Here is a 21854-nt window from a genome sequence, read left to right on the forward strand (position 1 = left end):
TCGGTACTCACGGTGTGGCCTCCTGTACATCGGTGAGACCTGTCGTAGATTCGGAGACTGCTTTACTGAGCACCTATGCTTCGTCCACCAGAACAAGCTGGATCTCGCAGTGACAACCCATTTTAATTCCACTTTCCATTCCCATTCCAATATGTCCATCCATGGCCTCCCCTACTGTCGTGATGAGTCCACACTCAGGTTGGTGGATCAACAACTTATAATCCGTTTGGGTAGCCCCCAACCTGATGGCATGAACATTGATTTCTCAAACTTTTGGTAATGCTCTCCCCCTCCCTCTTCATTGCCCATCCCCTTTTCCCTTTCTCACCTCATCTCACCTACCAATTTCCCAGCTCTTTATTCATTCCTCCCCCTTCAGGTTTCACCTATCAGCTAGTGATTAATTTTCCTCTCTCCCCACCTTTTAAATCTATTCCTCAGCTCTTTTTCTCCAGTCCTGTTGAAGGGTTTCAGCCCAAAACATTGACTGTACTTTAGATGCTGCCTGGTCTGCTGAGTTCCTCCAGCATTTTGTGTATTTTCCAGGGATTCCCAACCGGGGGTCCACGGGCCCTCGGTTAATGGTAGGGGGTCCATGGCATAATAAAAAAGACTGGGAACTCCTGGTCTAGACAAATGTTCCACTGTAGTCAGGTGAGCTTCACTCTTGGTCTTGTCTTTTGGATGAGATGTTAAATTTAACCCCAACTGTTGCAAGTTGCATGCACCTGATACCAAGGCATTATTAAGAAGAACAGTAATGTGATGTGCTAGCCAATGTTTAGTCCTAAATCAATATTTTTGAGATATATTTTCTGATCCTTATTACATCATTGATTGTAGGAGCTTGCTCTGCATTTCCTACAGGATAACACCTCAAATGTATTTCATGGAAACGTACAATCAATGGAATTACAGTCATTATGGTTGTTACGGAGACGAATCTATTTTACTTAATTGTAAGGATCCCTGCTTATTACTAGTGCTTAGTTTTATCAACACTGACAGCAGGGCATGTTTGTTTTAAATAGACATCAACTCAGGCAGAATTCCCAGAAATGATAATCTAACAATAATTGAAAGCTAACAGATTGAATTGCAGATAATGGAAGCACTCAGTACAATAAGACAAAAGGGGTGAGAATATTATTGAATCAGAGGCACTGAGCCACAGAGTGACTGGGAAAACGTCTGGTGCTAAAGATGTGGAATGAATAGAAGCAATGTCCCTTCATAGGTCATGGAGCTTCACTGAATCAGAATCAATATCATGGGAATGGCGATATTTTAAGTCTTTTTAACCAATGGGCTATTTCTGCTTGGAAATTTGACTATATGAAACAAGTTTGTTCATGTCAACATCAATCTTAATATACACTCAGTGGCCACATCTATGAGATACTCAACATCTTCTGCTGCTGTAGCCCATCCACACCAAGGTTCAACATGCTGAGCATTCAGAGATGACCTTCTGCACACCACTAAAGTAATGTGTGGTTATTTAAGTTACTGTCAGCTTGAGCCAGTCTAGCCATTTTCATCTGACCTCTCTCACTAAACAAGGCATTTTTGCCCACAAACCTTTGTTTTTTGACTATGTTAGTTGAGGGTTAAATATAGGCCAGGACATTCAAAGCTTTCTTATCTCTAATAATGACAGCTTGATATCTCATTGAAAATACATAATTAAATTGGAAAAAGTACAGAGGGTAACTCAGTTATAGGGAGAGTTTGGGCAATCCAGGACTTAATACCTTAGAACACGGGAGAGAGCTGTGAACTTACAGAGGTGTATGAAATCATGTGGGGTTTAGATAGGGTGAATGCACATATCCTTTCCCAGGGTACAATCAGGTGGGTATAGCTGAGAGGTGAAAAATTTTAAAGGGACCTAAGGGGCAATTTGTTCACACAGAAGGTAGTGTGGATATGAAATAAGCTGCCTGAGAAAGTGATTGAGCTAGGTATACTGTAATAGCAACATTTATAAGACATTTGGATATGTACAATGGCAGGAGAAGTTTAGAGGGATATGGGCCAAACAAGGGCAACTGGGACCAGCTTGGGACTAGTGCCCTGGTTGGCATGGACAAGTTGGGCTGAAGGGCCTGTTTCTATGTAGTATTACTCTATGACCTTAAAAGATGACATACTCAACTGTAGGCCACTGATTCTAAACAATTATGAATCAAAGCACTGAAGAAAATTGAATTCAAGATCTTTTATATCAAAAGTGAGAGCAAAGGGGTGAGAAAGGCAGATATTTGTGGATTATTGTACAATGTTCTATTCCATTCACTAATCCTCAGCAAACAAAGCAGTCTGTACCTGCATGCTGAAAGCCAAACAATATTCAGTCGTGGGCTGATAAGCTACAGGTAGTATTTGTCCACAACAGTAACAAGCATTAACCACTTCCAACAAAAATTATCTTTGCCAATAAAAGCTGAAAATACTGGAATTACTTGGTAAATCAGGTTGCTTCTGTGAAAAGAAAAACACAGCTAATAGGTTAAATTGAAGAATTTTCATTAACTATTTTTCTCTTCCCAAAGAAGAAGCCAGACTTGTTAAATAGAGACATAGAAAACCTATAGCACAATACAGGCCCTTTGGCCCACAATGCTGCACCGACCATGTACTTACTTTAGAAATTACCTAGGGTTACCCATAGCCCTCTATTTTTCTAAGCTCCATATACCTATTCAGGAGTTTCTTAAAGGACCCTATCGTATCCGCCTCCACCACTGTTGCCGGCAGCCCATTCCACACACTTACCACTCTCTGCGTAAAAAAATTTACCCCTGACATCTCCTCTGTACCTACTTCCAAGCACCAAATATTTCCAGCATTTTTTGTTTTTATTTTAGGTTTCCAGCAATTGGTTTTTGTTACCATCACTATGTTCCCCTTCCTCATTATGCTAGATTACCATTGACTGGAAAGTCAACTGCACAATCTGTATGAATTCTGTGACTAAAAGAGTAGGCCACATGGTAGGAATTCAGCTGTGACTGACACCATTTAGTTCCTTTCCACCATCTATAGGGCACAAATCAGGAAGGCACTTGTTCGGATTACTGTGTGTCAACAATTCTGAAGAAGCTCTACACCATCCAGGAGCAGCAGCCTATCCATCCACTACTAGTAAGTAGTAACTGCAGTGTGTACCATTTACAAGATGCTCAGCAGTTACTCCCCCAGACTACTCCCAAATCACCAACAAAAAGGACAGAATACAAGGGAACGACACCATCTTCAGGTTCCTCTGCAAATCACGTCTCCCTGCCTTGGAAATTTATCACCTGACACCCCAAGGTTACCCTATAAATGTTCTATTTTTACTATCTAATGGAAGGAAACAGCCTCTGTCTGAACTTGTGGTGAGTACATCTGACAGACAAGTTCTCACACCTAGGCAATCCATCATTTCAGCTAGCTTTCAAATGCAGCTACCAGTCATTACAAGTGCTACAGGAGAAAATCTTGCTAAATTTAATAAGAATATGAATTTGTGCCAGTGAAACATCTTAAGTAAGTATAATAAATTTGATTAAGACTCCAATGAAATTTTCTTCTAAAAGCAAAAATATGCCTATGTTTAATTGCTGAAAATATTCAGCAGGACAGACAGCATGTGTTGAGAGAATAATGGAATTAACATTTTTGATCAATGACTTTTCATCAGAAATGAAATCTTTTTACCTTAAGGCAGAAACATGAGCTGAGACAAGGATGGAAAACCGAGGAAAGTGAAGTCCAATTATATGGTACACAACAGACAAACAATGCACCACTAGTAAGTATGAGACCAAATATGTATGCTTAAAGCTTTTTCAAATAGGTAAATTAAACTGCCTCTCCCATTGACCAGCATTGGGACCATAGCCTTCCATACCTCTACGATCCATGTGCCTATCCAAACTTCGTTTAAATGTTGAAATAGGGCTTACATGCACCACTTGCACTAGCAGCTCATTCCACACTCTCACAACCCTCTGAGTGAAGAAATTTCCCCTCATGTTCCCCTTAAACTTTTCACCTTTAACCCTTGACCTCTGGGTGTAGTCCTGCCTAACCTCATTGGAAAAACCATGCTCGCATTTATTCCATCTATACCTCTCATAATTTCATTTATCTCTAAGTGCCAGGCAATGACCATCTCCCAACAAGAGAGGATCTAACCATCGTCCATTGACATTCAGTGGCATCACCATCACTGAATCCCCTACTGTCAACATTGACAGGAAACTGAACTGGACTAGACATATAAAGACCGTGACTACCAGAGCACGTCAAAGGCTAGGAATCCTGCGGCGTGTAACTCACCTCCTGACTCCCCAAAGCCTGTGCACCATCTACAAGGCTCAGGTCAGGAGTGTAATGGAATACTCACCACTTGCCTGGAAGGGTGCAGCTCCATCAACACTCAAGGAGCTTGACACCATCCAGTACAAGGCAGCCCCCTTGATTGGTACCCCTTCCCCAAGCATCCAATCCCTCCACCATTGACGAACAGTTGCAGCAGTGTGTACTATCTACAAGATGCACTTCAACAAAACACCAAAGTTCCTAAGGCAGCTCCTTCCAGACCCACAACCATTACCATCTAGAAGGATGAGAACAACACATACCTGGGAACACCACCAGTTGGAAAACCCCCTCCAAGTCACTCGCCATCCCGTCTTGGAAACATATCGCTGTTCCTTCATTGTCACTGGGTCAAAATCATGGAATTCCCTCTCTAACAGCACGGTGAGTGTACCTACACCTCAGGGACTGCAGCGGTTCAAGAAGGCAGCTCATCACCACCTTCTCAAGGGCAACTGGGGATGGGAAATAAATGCTGGCTTAACTGACAATGCCCACATCCCATAACTGAATAAATTTTAAAAAGTCTCCTCAATCTTCTATGTTCCAAGGAGTAAAGTCTTAACTTACTCAATCTTTCCTTAGAACTCAGGTCCTCCAGTCCTGGCAACATCCTTGTAAATTTTCTCTGCACTTATTCAACCTTATTTATATCTTTCTTGTAGGAAGCTGACCAAAATTTCACACAATGTTCCAAATTGGGCCTCACCAATGTCTTATACAACTTCCTATCTCCTGTACTCAGTACTTCGATTTATGACAGCCAATGTACCAAAAGCTTTCTTTATGACCCTGTCTACCTGTGTCACCACTTTTAATGAATTATGGAACTGTATTCCCAGATCCCTTTGTTCTACCGCACTCCTCAGTGCCCTACCGTTCACTGTGTAAGATCTACCCTGGTTGGTCCTACTGAAGTGCAATATCTCACATGTTTCTGCACTAAATTCCATCTGCCATTTTGCAGCCCATCTTTTCAGTTGGTCTGGACCCTGCTGCAAGTTCTGATAGTCTTCCTTACTGTTCACTAAACCCCCAAACTTGATGTTATCCATAAATTTGATGATCCAGTTAACCACGTTATATCCAGATCACTGATATAGCTGACAAACAACAACACACCCAGCACTGATCATTTCAGGACTCCACGAGTCAGCTCAGGGTTGGAGTGAGAAGTGGAGTTAAAGTGAGAAAAGTTGAATGCTGTGGGCTACTCCTGCAGAGTGAATAGAACTACTCTGCAGAGTGGTCAGTCAGTATGAGTGTGGCTTCTCCAGCCCCGTCACAAGCACAAAAGAATGTGCAAGTGTAGAAGGAGCGTGACAGGAACAAAACACAATGTAATTATAAATAAGGTGCCTACATGGATAACTTGTGACTCAAGGCTACATGACCTCTGAGCAACAAAACGAGAGTGAAATAGACAGAGCTATGCATCCATCAAACTACAAATCTGGTCACAATTCTGCACTACGGCCACATTCAAGTGCAAAAGGTGGTGAACAATTAAGCAGTTAACAGGACTATGAAACTTCTAAATCATTTCCATTTTCAATGAAGATGGACGTTCACATATAATTGATACAGATATATAGCACAGAAATAGACCTTTCAGCTCAACTCATCCATCTCTGTAACACCAGTTCCAGTTGTTACAATAATAGCATCTACCCAACACTACGCATGTCATGTATACAAAAAGCAAAGCAAATACAATCCAGATAATTACCAGCCACTTACTTTGCTCTCAAATGTTATCAGAGTAATTGAAGGTGTGTTGACAGCATTACTCAGTGGCATTTTCCAATAATTATTGATGTTCATTTTGGGCTTCACCAGGTATGCTCAGCTCCAGATCTTATTACGGCACCGGTCCAAGGAGATGAATTCCAGTCCCATAGTGAGCGTGTTCCCCATGACATCACAGTAGCTTTTGAAGAAGTGCAGAATGAAGGAGCTCTGATAAGGCTGAGGCTAATGGGAATCAAAGGGGAATACTGTATTCAATAGAGTCATGTCTAAGAATAAAGAGGGTAGATGTGGTTGTATTCAATCCTCTCAGCTTGAGACAATTGCTCCAGAAGTTCTAAGGAGAGTACCCTAGGCCTGACCATGTCTTTCTGCCTTCCATAATGAAATCAAGAAAGTAGGTGTTCCACAATGACTACAAATAGAATTTGCAGTTCTCATGGACTACCTGTTTTCTTGGACTTATCATTAGTGCAAGAGTCAAAGGAAAGTAGAAGAGCATAGTAGGAACAAAACCCAATGTAATTTAAAATGAAGTGCTAACATGGAAAAGTTGTGGCACAGGGCTACCTCTTTGCAAAGCAACAAAGAGAGTGTGAAATAGACAGAACTATGCGTCTGTCAAACAGCAGATCAGGTCAGAATTCTGCACTGCTGCTGCAGGCTAGCATAAATGGGTGGTCAATTAGACAGTTAACAGGAGAAGGAAATCTCAAAGTTAATGATCCGTGCCCACATGTGGTAGGACATGGTCACCATTCAGTAATGAACCAATAAGTGAGAAGTACTATTCACATCACACAGATCCAGGCAATGGCCATCTCCAACATGAGGGATTCACATCCATTGCTGTTACTTCAACATCTGATGAAGTACAAGCTGGAATAGTGATGAACAGAGGAACTTTGGAGTTCAAGTGCATATTTCCCTGAAAGTGGCAACACAGGTAGACCTGCTGGTGGCATGCTTACTGTTGTGTCTGTGCACAGCTACATATCAATGAAATAAAGGCACGCACACGGGAGATGGCTTTAACTGGCATATTCACATTGCAGTGAGAGAGAGAGAGATGCACATGTGTAGGCAACAGCACATGCACAGAAAACAGATTAATACATAGTGCTAAGTTGAAGGGGTCATTATTCTAAAAGAAATAGATCCATATATTACACTTCCTTCCCCCTTTCAATAAATGCACCATTAAAATGTATATGTATAAAACATACAATTTCCCTTTCATAAACCCATATTCCAAAAAAAAATGCTTTCACACTAACAGTCCATAACTAACTTCACAATTCAAAAAGGTTCAGTCTTGTGGGTCATGCTGTTTCCTTCAGGATTGTGCCTCTGGACCTGTGAAGTGGCATCAGGTCTGGTAGATGTCTTGTGTAAGACATTGTTCTTGGTTTCCAGTATCACGTTACTGTCAGTGACATCATCACTGAGAGGTAAATCCAGTGACTGTAATGTGTCCATCTTGTTGGATGGATTCAGCTCAGGTGTGTTCTTCGGTTGAGCATCTAATGGTCCACATGACATCTCCATGTCTGATCTCCAACATCCACTGTGTACATCAGTGGTCCAGTTCTTGTAGATATCCTACCAGGTGGCTACTTGTCTTCTTGGTAATTACTTGCTGGGACTTCCTGTCTAATCTCAAAGCTCCTTGCTATTTAACTTGGTAAGTGGCTGAACTGTCTATTCTGCACTTCCCTGGTTTCAGGAGGTCTATGTGAGATCTCAGATTTCTGTTCATGAACAGCACTGCAGGTGTCTGATTCATTGTCTCATGAACAGAGTTCTGTTACACAAAAAGGAAGTTGTCCACCTTGTGCTCTACAGAAATGTCCTCCTTGTCCATCACTTTAATATTTGGATAAACCTTTCAGCTAACCCATTTGTTGCTGGGTGGTGAGGAGCTGACTTGAAATGTCTGATGCCATTTTTCTTCATGAACAGTCGGAATTCTTCTGACATGTATTGTAGTCTGTTGTCACTTAAAATTTGTTCTGGTAAACCATTTCAAGCAAAGATAGTCTTCAGAGTGGAGGCAGTCTTTGCTGAGGTGGTTGACTTCATTGTTATAACCTCCAGCCACTTCGAATGAGCATCCACAGCAATCAGAAACATGGAGTCCACGAATGGCCCAGCAAAGTCAATATGTACTCTTTGCCATGGTGAAGACGGCCACCGCCACAGGTGTAATGGTACTTGTGGGGGTGCATTTGAAATTTTTGGCATCCTGAACAGCTTTTGGCCAAGTTGTCGATCTGTTTATTTATTCCCTTCTCAAAAACCTTCTGACTAGCATTAAGCAGCTGTGACAGCCTCTGGTTGGTGCTACCATTTGGGCTGCAGTTGCCTGTTGTTGCCACACCGAGAGTTTTGATTGAGTACCAGTCTAATTGGATTTTTCCTCAACCATTCATAGCCAAAAAGTGCTGGCCCTCCACTTTTCAATACATAAAGCTCTACCTACCGTGTTAGGCCTCCATATGTCACACTTACTTTCAGTTTGTCTCTGGCATCACTGAGGTCTTCTCTAATAGTATCTTAGAAAACAGTCAGTTGTAGTCAGCCTCTGGAATTATGGACAAAGCTGACCCTGTATCCAGCTCCATTTTCAGTTTTACACCAGACACATCTATTGTGATCCAGATGATTTTATGATCTGCTTCAGTTATACGATGCAGTTCTAGGCATGACAGTTCACTTTGGTCCGACTCTATGTTGTCTGACAACAACACACACAAAATGCTGGTGGAACACAGCAGGCCAGGCAGCATCTATAGGGAGAAGCACTGTCGACATTTCAGGCCGAGTCCTGAAGGGTCTCGGCCCGAAACGTCAACAGCTTCTCCCTATAGATGCTGCCTGGCCTGCTGTGTTTCACCAGCATTTTGTGTGTGTTGTTGCTTGAATTTCCAGCATCTGCAGATTTCCTCATGTCTATGTTATCTAATTCTGTTTTACATTCAGTAACTTTATGCATTTGCTTAGTTTATGTTTGAGACATCCAAGTTCATGGATGGAGTCACGTGCTTCATCTGGAAGTGCGTCGACAATGTTCTCCCCTGGAAGTTGGTCAGGGTCTTACTGAACCAGAGATCCTGGATCAATAGTTCAATGCAAGCAGCATTTACCATGCGACACAGAGCTTACGTTGCTGGTAATCAGCAGGAGCTCAAGAAAAGTGGCTACGATCTGCGCAAAGCTTTCAAGGCTGTGAAACAACAATACAGGGATGAGATTCAGTCAAGATTCACAACAAATGGCACACATGACTTGTAGCAGGGGGTGCATACCATCGCAGACTTCAAAGCCAAACATAGTGGTGCCGCCAACATCACGGCCTCTCTCCCAGATGAGCTCAATCACTTTTACGCTCGGTTTGATGTCGCCACTCTGAGCCTCCAAGCAAAGCCACTGCTACAACCTGCAACCTGGTCATCTCTGAGGCTGAGGTATGCAGATGTTTCCAATAAGTGGACAGTGGCAAGGCTGTTGGACCGGACGGCATCCCAGGGCAAGTACTCAAGACGTGCACAGCACAACTGTTATGTGTGTTTACAGACATTTTTAATCTCTCCCTTTCCCAGTGTAGAGTGCCCTCCTGCTTCAGATTATCCACCATTATCCCTGTACCAAAAATGACCAAGATAACATGCCTGAATGACTGGTGTCCTGTCATACTCTTCTCAATAATAAGCAAGTGCTTTGAGAGGCTGGTCAAGGACTATATTTGCAGCATGCTACCACCCTAACTGGACCCCCTATAATTTGCCTACCGACACAATCAATCGACATTCGACACAAAAGACACTGCTCTATATACCATACTTACACATCTGGAGAAGAAGGATGCTTATGTGAGAATGCTGTTCTTGGAATACAGTTCAGCATTCAACATCATAATTCCATACAGGCTCAACAGGAAACTCAGAGACCTTGGCCTTCACCCTGCCTTGTGCAGCTGGATCCTTGGCTTGCTGTCAGGTCGCCAGCAGGTTGTAAGAGTGAGCTCCCTCAGCTCCAACCCTGTGACTCTCAATACAGGAGCCCCTCAGGGCTGTGTACTGAGTCCCCTCCTTTACTCCCTGTATACCCATGACTGCGTTGCCACCCACAGCTCCAATCTGCTCATTAAATTTGCCGACAACGCTACATTGATTGGCCTAATCTCAAACCATAACGATGATGAGCGTCGTCGGCAAATTTAATGAGCAGATTGGATCTGTGGGAGGCGTCATCTCTCTGACACAGTGGTGTCAAGAAAACAACCTCTCCTTCAATGTCGCAAAAACGAAGGAGCTGATTGTGGATTACAGGAGGAATGGAGACAGGCTAACCCCTATTGGCATCAATGGATCTGGGGTTGAGAGGGTAAACAGCTTTAGGTTCCTTGGTATCCACATCACCGAGGACCTCACGTGGTCTGTACACACCAGCTGTGTGGTGAAAAAGGCACGACAGCGCCTCTTTCACCTCAGACAGTTGAAGAAGTTTGGTATGAACCCACAAATCTTTCTACAGGGGCATAATTGAGAGTATCCTGACTCTCCCTTAATCACAGGATTCTGCAGAGAGTGGTGCAGACAGCCCAGTGCATCTGTAGTTCTGAACTTCCCATGATTCAGATATTTACAAAGACAGGTGTGAAAAAGGGGCCTGAAGGATCATTGGGGACCTGAGTCACCCCAACCATAGTTTATTCCAGTTGCTACTATCTGGGAAACGGTACCGCAGCATAAAAGCCAGGAGCGACAGGCTCCGGGGACAGCTCCTTCCACCAGCCCATCAGACTGATTAACTCATGCTGATTTGAGTGTATCTCTATGTTACATTGACTGTTCTATTTATTAAAAATTATTATAAATTACTATGATTGCACATTACACATTTAGATGAAAGCATAACGTAAAGATTTTGACTCCTCATGTATGTGAAGGATGTAAGAAATAAAGTCACTTGGATGAGCTTTTTGTCTGCCTTGTGACCTTGTCTGTGGCACTTTCTGCAGACTGTTTCTTTGAACCAACAGTCATTTGCATCATGGAGGACTTGCCACACCGGTAACATTTTTGGCTTTTAGCACCATTCAGGACATTTTGTGCATTTCACATTCTAGCCCTTTTTTTCTGTAGTTCTACTTCATAGAATAAGACACAGAATATAAAAGTTGGGATGTTCTGATCTTTCCAAGAGACTGGTTAGGCTAGTGAAATATTGTGTGGAGTTCCGATGGCCACACTGTAGGAAGGATATGGTTGCTTTCAAGAGAGCGCAGAGGAGATTCACTGGGATTTTTCTTGACTTGGAGGACTTTGATTATGGGAAGAGATTGAATCAGCTGTGCTTGTTTTCTCTGGGATGAAGGGGAACGAAGTATACAAAATTATAATAAGATAGATAGTCAGAGTCCTTTTCCCATGGTCGGGGTATAAAAACAAGAAAGCACAGGTTTAAGGTGAGAGGATAGAGATTAACGGGACTTTCAGGGGAAAGTTTATTACAAAGGGATTGGTTGATATTTGGAACTCAGTGAAATCAGATACAATTGCTACAAAAAAAGATATTTAGACAGGCCCTTGAATCAGCAATGTGGAAGGATATGGGCCTGATGTGGGCAAATGGGATTAGTGTAAATGGATGTGTGCTGCGCACTCTGTGACTCTATAACTCGTTAAGTAGAAGCCACGTGAGGAGAGCAGCAGTGGCTCAGGGGCATAGACCTGCCAACATCTGTTAGGCTGACTACATGTCTACTTGTGCACTTACGCTTATCTACTCCACTGTTACCTATCAGCCAGCCAGTCCACACTCTTGACTATCTACCATCTCCGTGCCTTTTATAATTTTATATATCTCTGTCCCCTTCACTCCAGGGAAAACAACCCAGCTGATTCAATCTCTCCCTGTAGCAAAGTCATCCAGATCATAGTGAGACCTTCCGAACCTGAGCTGCCCAAAGCCTTCCTCCAAGGCCATCTTTAGTAATTTCCATAAACCAGAGGTGTCAAACTACCGGCCCGTGAGCCAAAGGGTTCCAATCCGGCCCATGGGATGATTTGGGAAAAAAAGAAGTATATTCGCAACCGCTTAATATGTATCTGTACAGCAGCTGTACAATAGGTGGCAGTTAACCACCCACTGTGCATAAGCACCTACCACCCTGCACTGAAGACCACTAGGGCTCCACTTACATCGTCAGACATAGTATAAACACACAGAGTACTCAGGTCAGTAACACCTGTAGCAAGGCTGAGACTGTTTGCTGCTGTGGTTCAAAATGCTTTCCAAGAAAATAAAAGTTGACATCAAAGGTTGGATATTCAATGATAATTGGAAAGATCGTTTTTGCTTCTGTGAGGTCAACGGCAAACCTATGTGTCTGATATGCTCAGTGGCTGTGGCAAAAGAGTACAATATCAAACAACACTATGAGACGTCACATGGAGAAAAATATGACGAGTACGCAGGACGACTCAGAACGCAAAAGGTAAACGAGCTTGAAGCAGCTCTGAAAAATCAGCAATCAGTGTTCACCAAAAGTCAAGAGACTCATGATGGAGCTGTCAAGGCCAGCTATATTCTTGCCAACAAAATAGCTGCTGCATCAAAGGATTACTCAGAGGGGGAATTCATCAAAGTATGCATGCTGTCGGCGGCTGAGCTGGTGTGCCCTGAGAAGACAGGCTTTTGGTAATATCAGCTTGTCAAGAAATACTGTGGCAGAGAGAATCAGGAACCTTGCAGGAGATTTGAACAGTCAACTAAAAGGCAAAGTGAAGTCATTTATTGCCTTCTCTATTGTAATTGATGAGAGCACTGACATGACTAATGTAGCTCAATTGGGAATATTTATTCGTGGTGTTGATGCATCTTTGACCATCACCAAGGACTTTGTGGAGATGGTGCCCATGACAAACAACACAACGGTGAACGATGTTTTCTCCAGCCTCATCGAGGCCTTGGACAGACTGGGGGTTGACTGGAGTCACGCTGTCAACGTGGCAACATATAGCGCACCGTCCATGGTTGGGAAAAAGGCAGGTGTTGTTGCAAAACTCAGAGAGAAAGTTCAGACAGAGAATCCAGAGCAGGAATTCTGCAATTCTCATTGTATTATACACCAAGAGGCAGGAGCCTGAAAATGGACAATGTCATGGATGTGGTAATCAAAACGGTTAATTTTATTAGAGCCAAGGGACTCAACCATCAGCAATTTGACACTCTTCTGTCCGAAAGTAATACTGGACAAGGCCTACCCTACCACACTGAAGTCCGCTGGTTGAGCAGAGGGGTTGTGCTCAAATGTTTTTTTTCAATTACGTGTAGAAATTGGACTATTGATGAACAAGAAAGGGAAGCCAGTGGCAGAGCTGGATGACACAGACTGGCTTCATGAGCTTGCATTTTAGGTAGATATAACAGAGCACTTAAATGTGCTTAATGTTAACATGCAAGGCTGCAACAAACTTGTTATGGAATACTACGACAGCATTCGTGCCTTTCAAATTAAATTAGGCCTGTGGGAGATGCAACTATCCTGGAGCAACCCAGCTCATTTCCCCTCTTTGCAAACTGTGCGTGTTGCTCATGGGAATAATGACAACAAGGACAAAATATCACAGCTGAAAAGTGAGTTTCAGAATTGTTTCCAAGTCTTCACTCAGCTCGAGAAGGAATTCTCACTATTTCGCTCGCCGTTTGCCGTCAACGCAGCATCAGATGTGCCGGAGGAACTCCAAATGGAACTAATTGAAATTCAGTGTAACTTGGCTTTGAAATATAAATTTGAGACTGTGGGTCTGGACTCATTCAATCAATGCCTGGAACTGATGTACCCCAAGATGACAGACTTTGCCTCAAAGATCCTTTGCATGTTCAGGACAACTTATCTCTGTTTGCAGGTGTTCTCCATAATGAACATTAACAAATCCAAACTGCATTTGCAGCTGACACACAGACATTTAAATGACATTATGAAAATCACAACTGCCCAGAAACCAGTCCCTGATGTTGACAGGCTGGTTAAAGCCAAGAGATGTCAGGTGTCTGGAAGCGGCAAGTGAAAAATGAGTGACACTGTTCGATGCACTGTGACATGTAAGCAAAATGCATTATGAAATATTGAGTGTCATAATATTGTGATTCATTCATTTTCTGACTTCGATTATTGTAAATGTGATCATTTCAATAAAAATTAGAGGCTAACTGTGTTCATTGTCTGAGTTTGGTTGCTGGAAGCAGGCTAATAAAAATTAGGTGCAGTTGTGTAGCCTACATTTACAGTTTGTTTTGTTAGGTCTACATTTGTGTCTGCTAATGTTCGATTTCAAATGGTTTATTAATGGAAAGGGTGTGGCTCCCAAAACAATCTTAGCCAAAATAGCATTGTTTTTTCTCTCTCTCATTACAACTTTCTTGTAGCCTATGACTGTAAGTTAATACTAATCATAAAAGTAATGCTTGCTAGGCAATCTTCTTCATAAGAAACGAAATTTGAGACGCATAAGAGTAGGTTGAAAAAACGAAGGTAACGAAAGCTGTGGGAGCTGCGTTCACACGTGCACAGCAGACCCAGCCCGCATGAAGTCGCATTTTGCCCAATCCGGCCCGTGACCTAAAATGAGTTTGACACCCCGCTATAGACCATGCTGAAACATTGCGGAAACTATCCACTGCAGTACAAAATCAAACAAAGGTTCATGAAATACAGGGATCTATTTGTAATATTTGTAAGCTGTTAGAATCATATAGTTGATTTGGAAATGTTGACTTTATGTTGGCTGTTGTGATTTATTGTCATTGTGACTAAGCAAATGCTGTGATCATCAATGATAGAAGGGCAAGATGATTACTGGTAATGAATGTGAAGCTCTGTTTAATAAGCCAAACACTGGCAACCTGTCCAGAAACAGTGTGTATAAATTAGGGGAGTAGAGATGACTGGAAGAATTGGGTCAGCCCATGATTGAATGGCAGAACAGACTCGATGGGCCAAATGGCCTACTTCTGCTCCTATATCTTATGGTCTTATTACTTCCTACTTTCTCTTCTTTTTCTTTCTCCTCCTCCTCCTCTTCCTTTTCTGCTGTGAGAATTATGTCCCTGAAGACAAAGGTTATCTTTTAAATGTATTTTAAATATTTCGATTGTCACAATCAATATAAAGGATATAAAAGAACAATATGATCGGATCAAATTACAATTTGCCACATTCTATTTTTAAAGCATCCAATGTTTACAAAACAGGGAGGGGTGAAGATGGGAGATAGATGAGTCCCACATCTTCATATCATAAATACAGGGGTCACAAAGCAGGCTGAAAAGGACAGCCTTATTTGCTCAGAAGCCACTAATAAGAGCATTATTCTGTGCACTACCCTATCCACAAATTTTGCTGTTTTATGTTATTATCCATTTAGTTCCAAGATCAACATCTGAGGACAAGCACAAGGCAAGCAGAAATCTTTGAAGCACACCAGAACAATGAACACTTGCAGACCTCTACTGAAGAGTTTCAGTGTGTAAATGACCAATTGTCTCCAACTAATGTGGATATGGATGCTCAACTGCATGATTTCCAAACTAAGAACATCAACCTTCTAGAAAGGAATGCAAAAAAGCAACCTACAGCCGCAGATCGGATTCAGAATGATTACACATATTGGTGCCAAATGTCCAGAGTGCAAGAATTAATTGTCAATCTGCAGACTGCAGTAGATGAGGTAAAAGAAGATAACAGCAAGTTACAATGGATGATTTCTAAATTGCATTTGAAACATGAACAAATTCACCCTATTATTGTGGAGCTCCAGAGTCATGTTCACCCCACGGATGCATCTGTTGAGGATAAGCTTTGTAATAAGGCAGACGCTGGAAATGAAGGTCAGGAACATCATCTCAGGAGTTTAAAATTACATGATCAAAGTAATCATCTGAAAGCTATGAGCATGGACTTAGATAAAAAGCAAAGTCGGCAAGAAATGTTATGTTCACAAATGCAGGATACTGCCAGTCAATTTCAGTATGTTATGGGAATATTACAGAAAGGGATTAAACAAATGCAAGCTATCATCTCAAAACTCGATGAGAAAAGATCCCAATTTGAAAAGATGATACCTGGACTACAAAGAAATGCTGCCAAACTGCAGGCAACTATTTCCCACTGTGTACAACTTTGCGCTGTTTCGGAGCTGCAAGATATGAAAAAAGAAAACTTGAAGCTGCAGTTTAAGAACAGGGAGCTGCAGGTCAAAATTTCACAACTTCAAAAAAGTAAACACTGGCTTGAAATTTCCCTTTCAACATTAAAAGGAAGGGTTTATCAGCTGGAAGTGAATAAATCAGACAATCAAATACTCCAATACAAGGTCCGTGATCTTCAGAACAAAAGTGATGAATATATAAACACTATCATCAAACTTCAAAGTGAAAATGTTGCTCTACAGAAAAATCATAGTGACCTACAGGGCTATAAAAAACAACTGTTAGCAACCATTGCAGAACTGCAAAGTAAAGCACTAAAATTAGAAGGTGTTGACTTGCAAAACAAAAAGCTACAATTCCTTGTCACAGACCTGCTGGGAAGGAACACAGAATTAAACAACAAAATCAGAGAATTTGCAGAGAAAAATAACACTTTGGAAGAATATCTTTTGCAAGTGCAGCAAAATTTAAGTCATCATCGAATTGCTAATGTTGAGTTGCAAGAATATACAAGACCCCAAATTAGAACTGCAGAAGCTAGGGAAAGCGAATATCAGTTTAAAACTTCTTCATCAGAGATGCAGACAGTTCTAGGTATATTAAGCATCACTGGTACCATGAAGGAAAAACTTCAAGTGTCAATCTCAGACCACCAGCAACATGTTTCGGAGGCTCAGGATAACATTTTGAAACTACACAGAAGGATCAACTCACTTCATCAATTAACAACTGAACTACAAAAATATAGCCAGCAATGTAGCCTAAGTGTTTTAGAATTACAAGATAAAATTTCTATGACAGTTATCAGAAAAGCAGAAAATCAATGTGTCCCAGTGTTTTGTCAGGGCAAAGAAAGTTACAATGAGAGAATGGTCTGCATGCCAATGCTTGAAGCCATGTCAGAATCTTCTTGTACTAGGTTACCAACCTCCTCAGAAAACTCTCTTATTCATGCAATCCTTAAAGTAATAAAGTTGAGTACAGACATTGAGCTCTCCATTAAGAACATTGGGATGGAAACCAAACATCTTCAGTCATTATTTTTTGATCTAGAGGTTAAAATTATTAAGATGCAGTTACACAAAGATGGCTTGGTGAATTCAGAAGAAGGCACTCTTGAAGAAATCATTCAACAGCTGAAGGAGCATAAACATGCACTAGAGAAATATGAAGATGAGAAAGCACACCTGAAACAAAAGATATTTGAACTTGATGAAAGACTTGCCGAGGAAAAATCCTTCTCAAATAAAGCGGAGGCTCAAATCCACATTCAGCAACAAGCAGCTAACTATGAAATTAAAAAATTGCAGACTTCACTAAAAGACCTCCTGAGCAATAATCTGAAACTTGAAAAAACAATAAAGTGGTCACTGGAACGTAATGCAGTGCTGGGTATCAAACTTGATGCACTGGAAAACATTCTCATAGAGGAACAGGTAAAATTCAGTGAAAAAGAAGTCAACTTAATCTATCAGTGGCAGAAATATATGAACCAAGTTGAACATCTACAATGTACATTATCAGAAATGGTTACAGAAAATACAGATCTTAAAGAAACAGTTAAGATGCATGACCAAGAGAAAGCTCACCTACATGCCACAGTTTCTGAACTGCAGTCTAGGTTACAATCAGGGAAGTTAAATATCAAAGTCCAGCACGATGACCAGTTGCATGCAAAATCTTCTAGCAGCAGACCATATGAAACAAAGCAGCCAAGTAATGTTAAACTCTCAAGAAGCATGCTGGATTTTGAAGGGGTCCAGGAACTTCCTGGGAATAGAATGGACAAACCAAAGATGAAACTTGCAGAAAGAATTATTCCCTTTGATGAGAATGGTTCTCAAATAAAAAGTGAAGAGAAAACAATAGATCACGATAGAAACAGTTGCCCAGAGGCCATAATAAAGGAACTGGTGGACAAGTCGGATAAAGACTGTGAGGTGCATGTTGCTGTTGAAAAATCAAGGTCAGTGGTAGATCTTTTAAACCCTGAAATAAGTGTATCATTTGCTGATAAGATTCTATTTTGCACGGGAAGTGAAACATCAGATATGCTTAACCAATCAACATTGGATGTCTTTAAAAATTCTCCTATGCTGAAAATGCCCAATGAACTGATGGAGTTTAATAAACAACTTAATGCATACATTGAGGATCTTACGGAAGAAAAATACTTGTTAACAGTCATGGTTTCTGAACTGACGAAAAAGGTGACAGAAATGCAACAACAAATCGAAAGTGAATTACAGATTATTATTGATCCCATGCAAAGTGAAAACGAGCAACTCTTTGACCATATAAATGTATTAGAAGAATTGGAGAAAAAAACTTCAAGAAATGAATTTAATTGTAGTGGACCTTCTGTTCAAATGGAGATACAAAAGGATGCAGAAAATAATCAACTTAAAAGCAAAGTTAAAGATCTCCAGAAAAAGAATAAAGATTTTAGAATGTATATTAAAAATCATGAAAGTAAGAAGTTGTCAGAAAATATTCTAATTGAGAAAGAGGATATTCTTTCTTTGGAACAGGAAAATTATTGTGAATTACAAAGCCAAATGAACTACAAATTTCAGTTACTTAAAAATCAGAAATGCCAGGTAGAAAATATGGTTGGTGATCTGTTGGGTAGTAGTATAACTTTAGCAATTGATGTAGATGAATTGTTACTGCAGCTCACAGAGGATGAAATGGACAGTGATCTTGAAGAGAAGCATTGCTTCAGTAAACTTCAAGCTAAAATTGCTGAGCCAGAAGAAAAGATGTGTGAAATTATTGAAGTGCAACGTGAAGCAAAAGACACAGAGGAGACTAAAAAATTTACTGAAAAATATAGAGTAGAAAAAGAGCACCTCATAGAGTCTCTTTTAAAGTTTAAAATTCTACTTAAAAACCAGCAGATATACTGCAGGACGTGTGTTAATCTCACAAATGAAATAAAGGAAGGTGATATAAAAATACAACAACTTCAGGAAAAGATGAATAGTCTGACATATAATAGTTCTAATCTTCAGGAGACTGATACTAAATTCAGAGAAGAGATTCAGAACAGTAATATTTGTAACTCAGAAGCTCAGAACAGCAAATTAGTATCAATGGATTCTGGGCACCTTAACTGTAACATAACAAGCTCAAATTACACTGGACAACATTACCTGGAGGGCAGAAGATATTTGCAGTCATATGTTCAGCCACCCAGAGTAAAGAATGAAAGCAAAATCCTAAATTTACAAAATATTCAACAGTTAGAGGCAACAAAGGAACTACAGAACAATAGCGAAATAATACAGGAAATTGTGGAAAAGCCTAAGAGAGAGAAAAATATGCTTGAATTAAAGGAGACTCAACACATAGAAAGACTAGATGTTGAGCAATGCCCCTCTAATAAACTGACAGTTTATATGAAAAACAAGTGCAAGGTGTTAGCAAATCAGAATAATTACTTCCAACATACAATCACTCAACTGTTGAATGAAGTCACGGCATTTCGAGTTTTAATTGATAACCTTGAGCAAGTAAGAAAACTATTAATGATTAAAATCACTGAGCTGAACAATAAAGTGAAAACTTTTGAGACATGCTGCAATGACAAAGCTAAAGAAAATGTACTTAAATCTATTGACCTGCAATCTCATTTAAAAGGACTTGAGAATAATAGGATCAATTTCCTAGCAGATAATGTAGAAGTAGACAGAGATACAGTGCTCCCTTCAATTATAATCTCTAACTTCAACAAAAATAATGAAAGCCAGACCTCTCAGGCAAAGGGGGAAGTGACTGTCAGCCACCCCCTTATTGATACAGGTAATGAACTTCAGGACAATGAAACAAGATCTCAGCAAGCCATGAACAGTAGAGTTCTGATCGAAACAACTAGCAACTTGCAAGATAAAATATTTGAAGAGCACAAATTTAGTTCAGCGTTATCAAAAACATCTCAGATTAATTCTGAGAATATTTACCAACAAAAGTTGAAGAAGATTCCACCAGAAAATTTGCATTTACACAATGAAGGTTTTGGGGAAGGAAAAGTGAAATTCATAGATAGTGAGTCCAAAGAAGAAAAAGTTACCTTCAATAAGATTCTATTTCAACCAGATAGCCGGAGAGATTTTACATCTACTGTGCAAGAGAGAGAAATGATGGATATTGCACCTGAGAGCCTGTTAGGAGAAATAAATATTCCAGAAGAGTCTGCATTTAATCTAGAACGTTCAATTTCAGAAAGCCAACATGTCCATGAAACCAAGGGAACTAATACAGTAAGGGAAAGAATAAATGAAGCAATAAATAATTTCCAAGGTAGAAATCAACAAACCAATAAGCAGAAATTTACAGCTTCTGCAAATTTGTGTATGGTTGATGAGGAAAATCTTTACACAGGTAGAACTAATTGTCAATGTGGCCTCAATTGGAATTGCACTGAACCTGAAGTGAGGAGGTTTCAGCTGCAGGAAACAGCTGAAACAATTCACAATTTAGGAGATCTGAAAACAGGAAATATTAGGACGAAGAAACAAACATGGCTGGCTGCTGATTCCAAACTGCCACACAAAATAAAGGAAGAATTTAGTGAGACTGAAAAAGCAACATCACTTTGTGCAAATGAGGCTCCCATGATATACATCAGTCAACATGAAAAGGCAGTAGTATCATTGAACAGAGTAGGGGAACCAAATGGGGTTACTCTGAATAATCAAGAAGACAAAGATTTGCTGAAAGTCATTGTCAATGATCAAGAGAGAGAACATTCAGAGGCGGAATTTAAGAATGCAGACTACATTGATCAGAGGTAGAAATTAAAAGTGCTGTTTGTTTCCTGTCCAGCCTGTTAGTCTGTAAAATAATAACTGGTTGCTAAAACAGAGGCTCGTGGTTCCATTTAACCTTGTGCTGTTCTGAATTACTCACAGACAAGTTCCAATGAATTATGTAGGGACAGGACATTTAAAGAAAGTCCTCATGTGCCTTTATCATAAGAGAAGTATGTTAAGTAGAGGAGGAATGTGAAGCACATTAACTTCTAAAGTTTGTGGCACTGAAAAGAATGCAGCAGGTGTTTTCTTTAATTAAAGGCTAAATATTAATGCAATCAGTTTCCTGAAGGAAACTAGGAATTGTTGGAGAAGATTTGAAACTAATCAACCAGGGTGGCATGGTGTTACAGAAGTTAATACCATTGCTAACAGTTTCAGCATTATACAGTATACATATCTGATCCTGACCTCAGGTGCTGTCTGAGTGAATTTTCACATTCACTCTGTGGCCACATCCTCCACTCCCTGCATATTCTTGTATCTATTTAACAGCCTCTTAAAAGCCACCATTGTATCTGCTTCCACCACTCTCCTGATAGACCGTTCCAGGCACCTAACACCCTCTGTATAAAATCCTTCCCTCACACATCTCCTTTCAACTTTTCCTATCTAACATTAAATCCATGTCCTCGAGTACTAGACATTTCTATCCTAAAAACCTGGTTCTCTCTGTCTAACATATCTATTTTATTTATTTAG

General features: G+C 40.6%; 1 protein-coding gene across 1 annotated transcript in view; it reads left to right on the plus strand.

Annotated features, from left to right (window-relative positions):
- LOC140726031 (uncharacterized) overlaps nucleotides 1-21854 on the plus strand; it is a 56253-nt gene that overhangs the window by 17063 nt on the left and 17336 nt on the right. The window contains exons 4-6 of the mRNA XM_073041927.1: nucleotides 3712-3799; nucleotides 15555-20058; nucleotides 20125-21130. Coding sequence (XP_072898028.1) covers nucleotides 3712-3799; nucleotides 15555-20058; nucleotides 20125-21130 — 5598 coding nt within the window. The remainder of the gene's footprint in view (nucleotides 1-3711; nucleotides 3800-15554; nucleotides 20059-20124; nucleotides 21131-21854) is intronic.

Source organism: Hemitrygon akajei, chromosome 4 (assembly GCF_048418815.1).
Source record: "Hemitrygon akajei chromosome 4, sHemAka1.3, whole genome shotgun sequence".
NCBI classification, from domain to species: Eukaryota; Metazoa; Chordata; class Chondrichthyes; order Myliobatiformes; family Dasyatidae; genus Hemitrygon; species Hemitrygon akajei.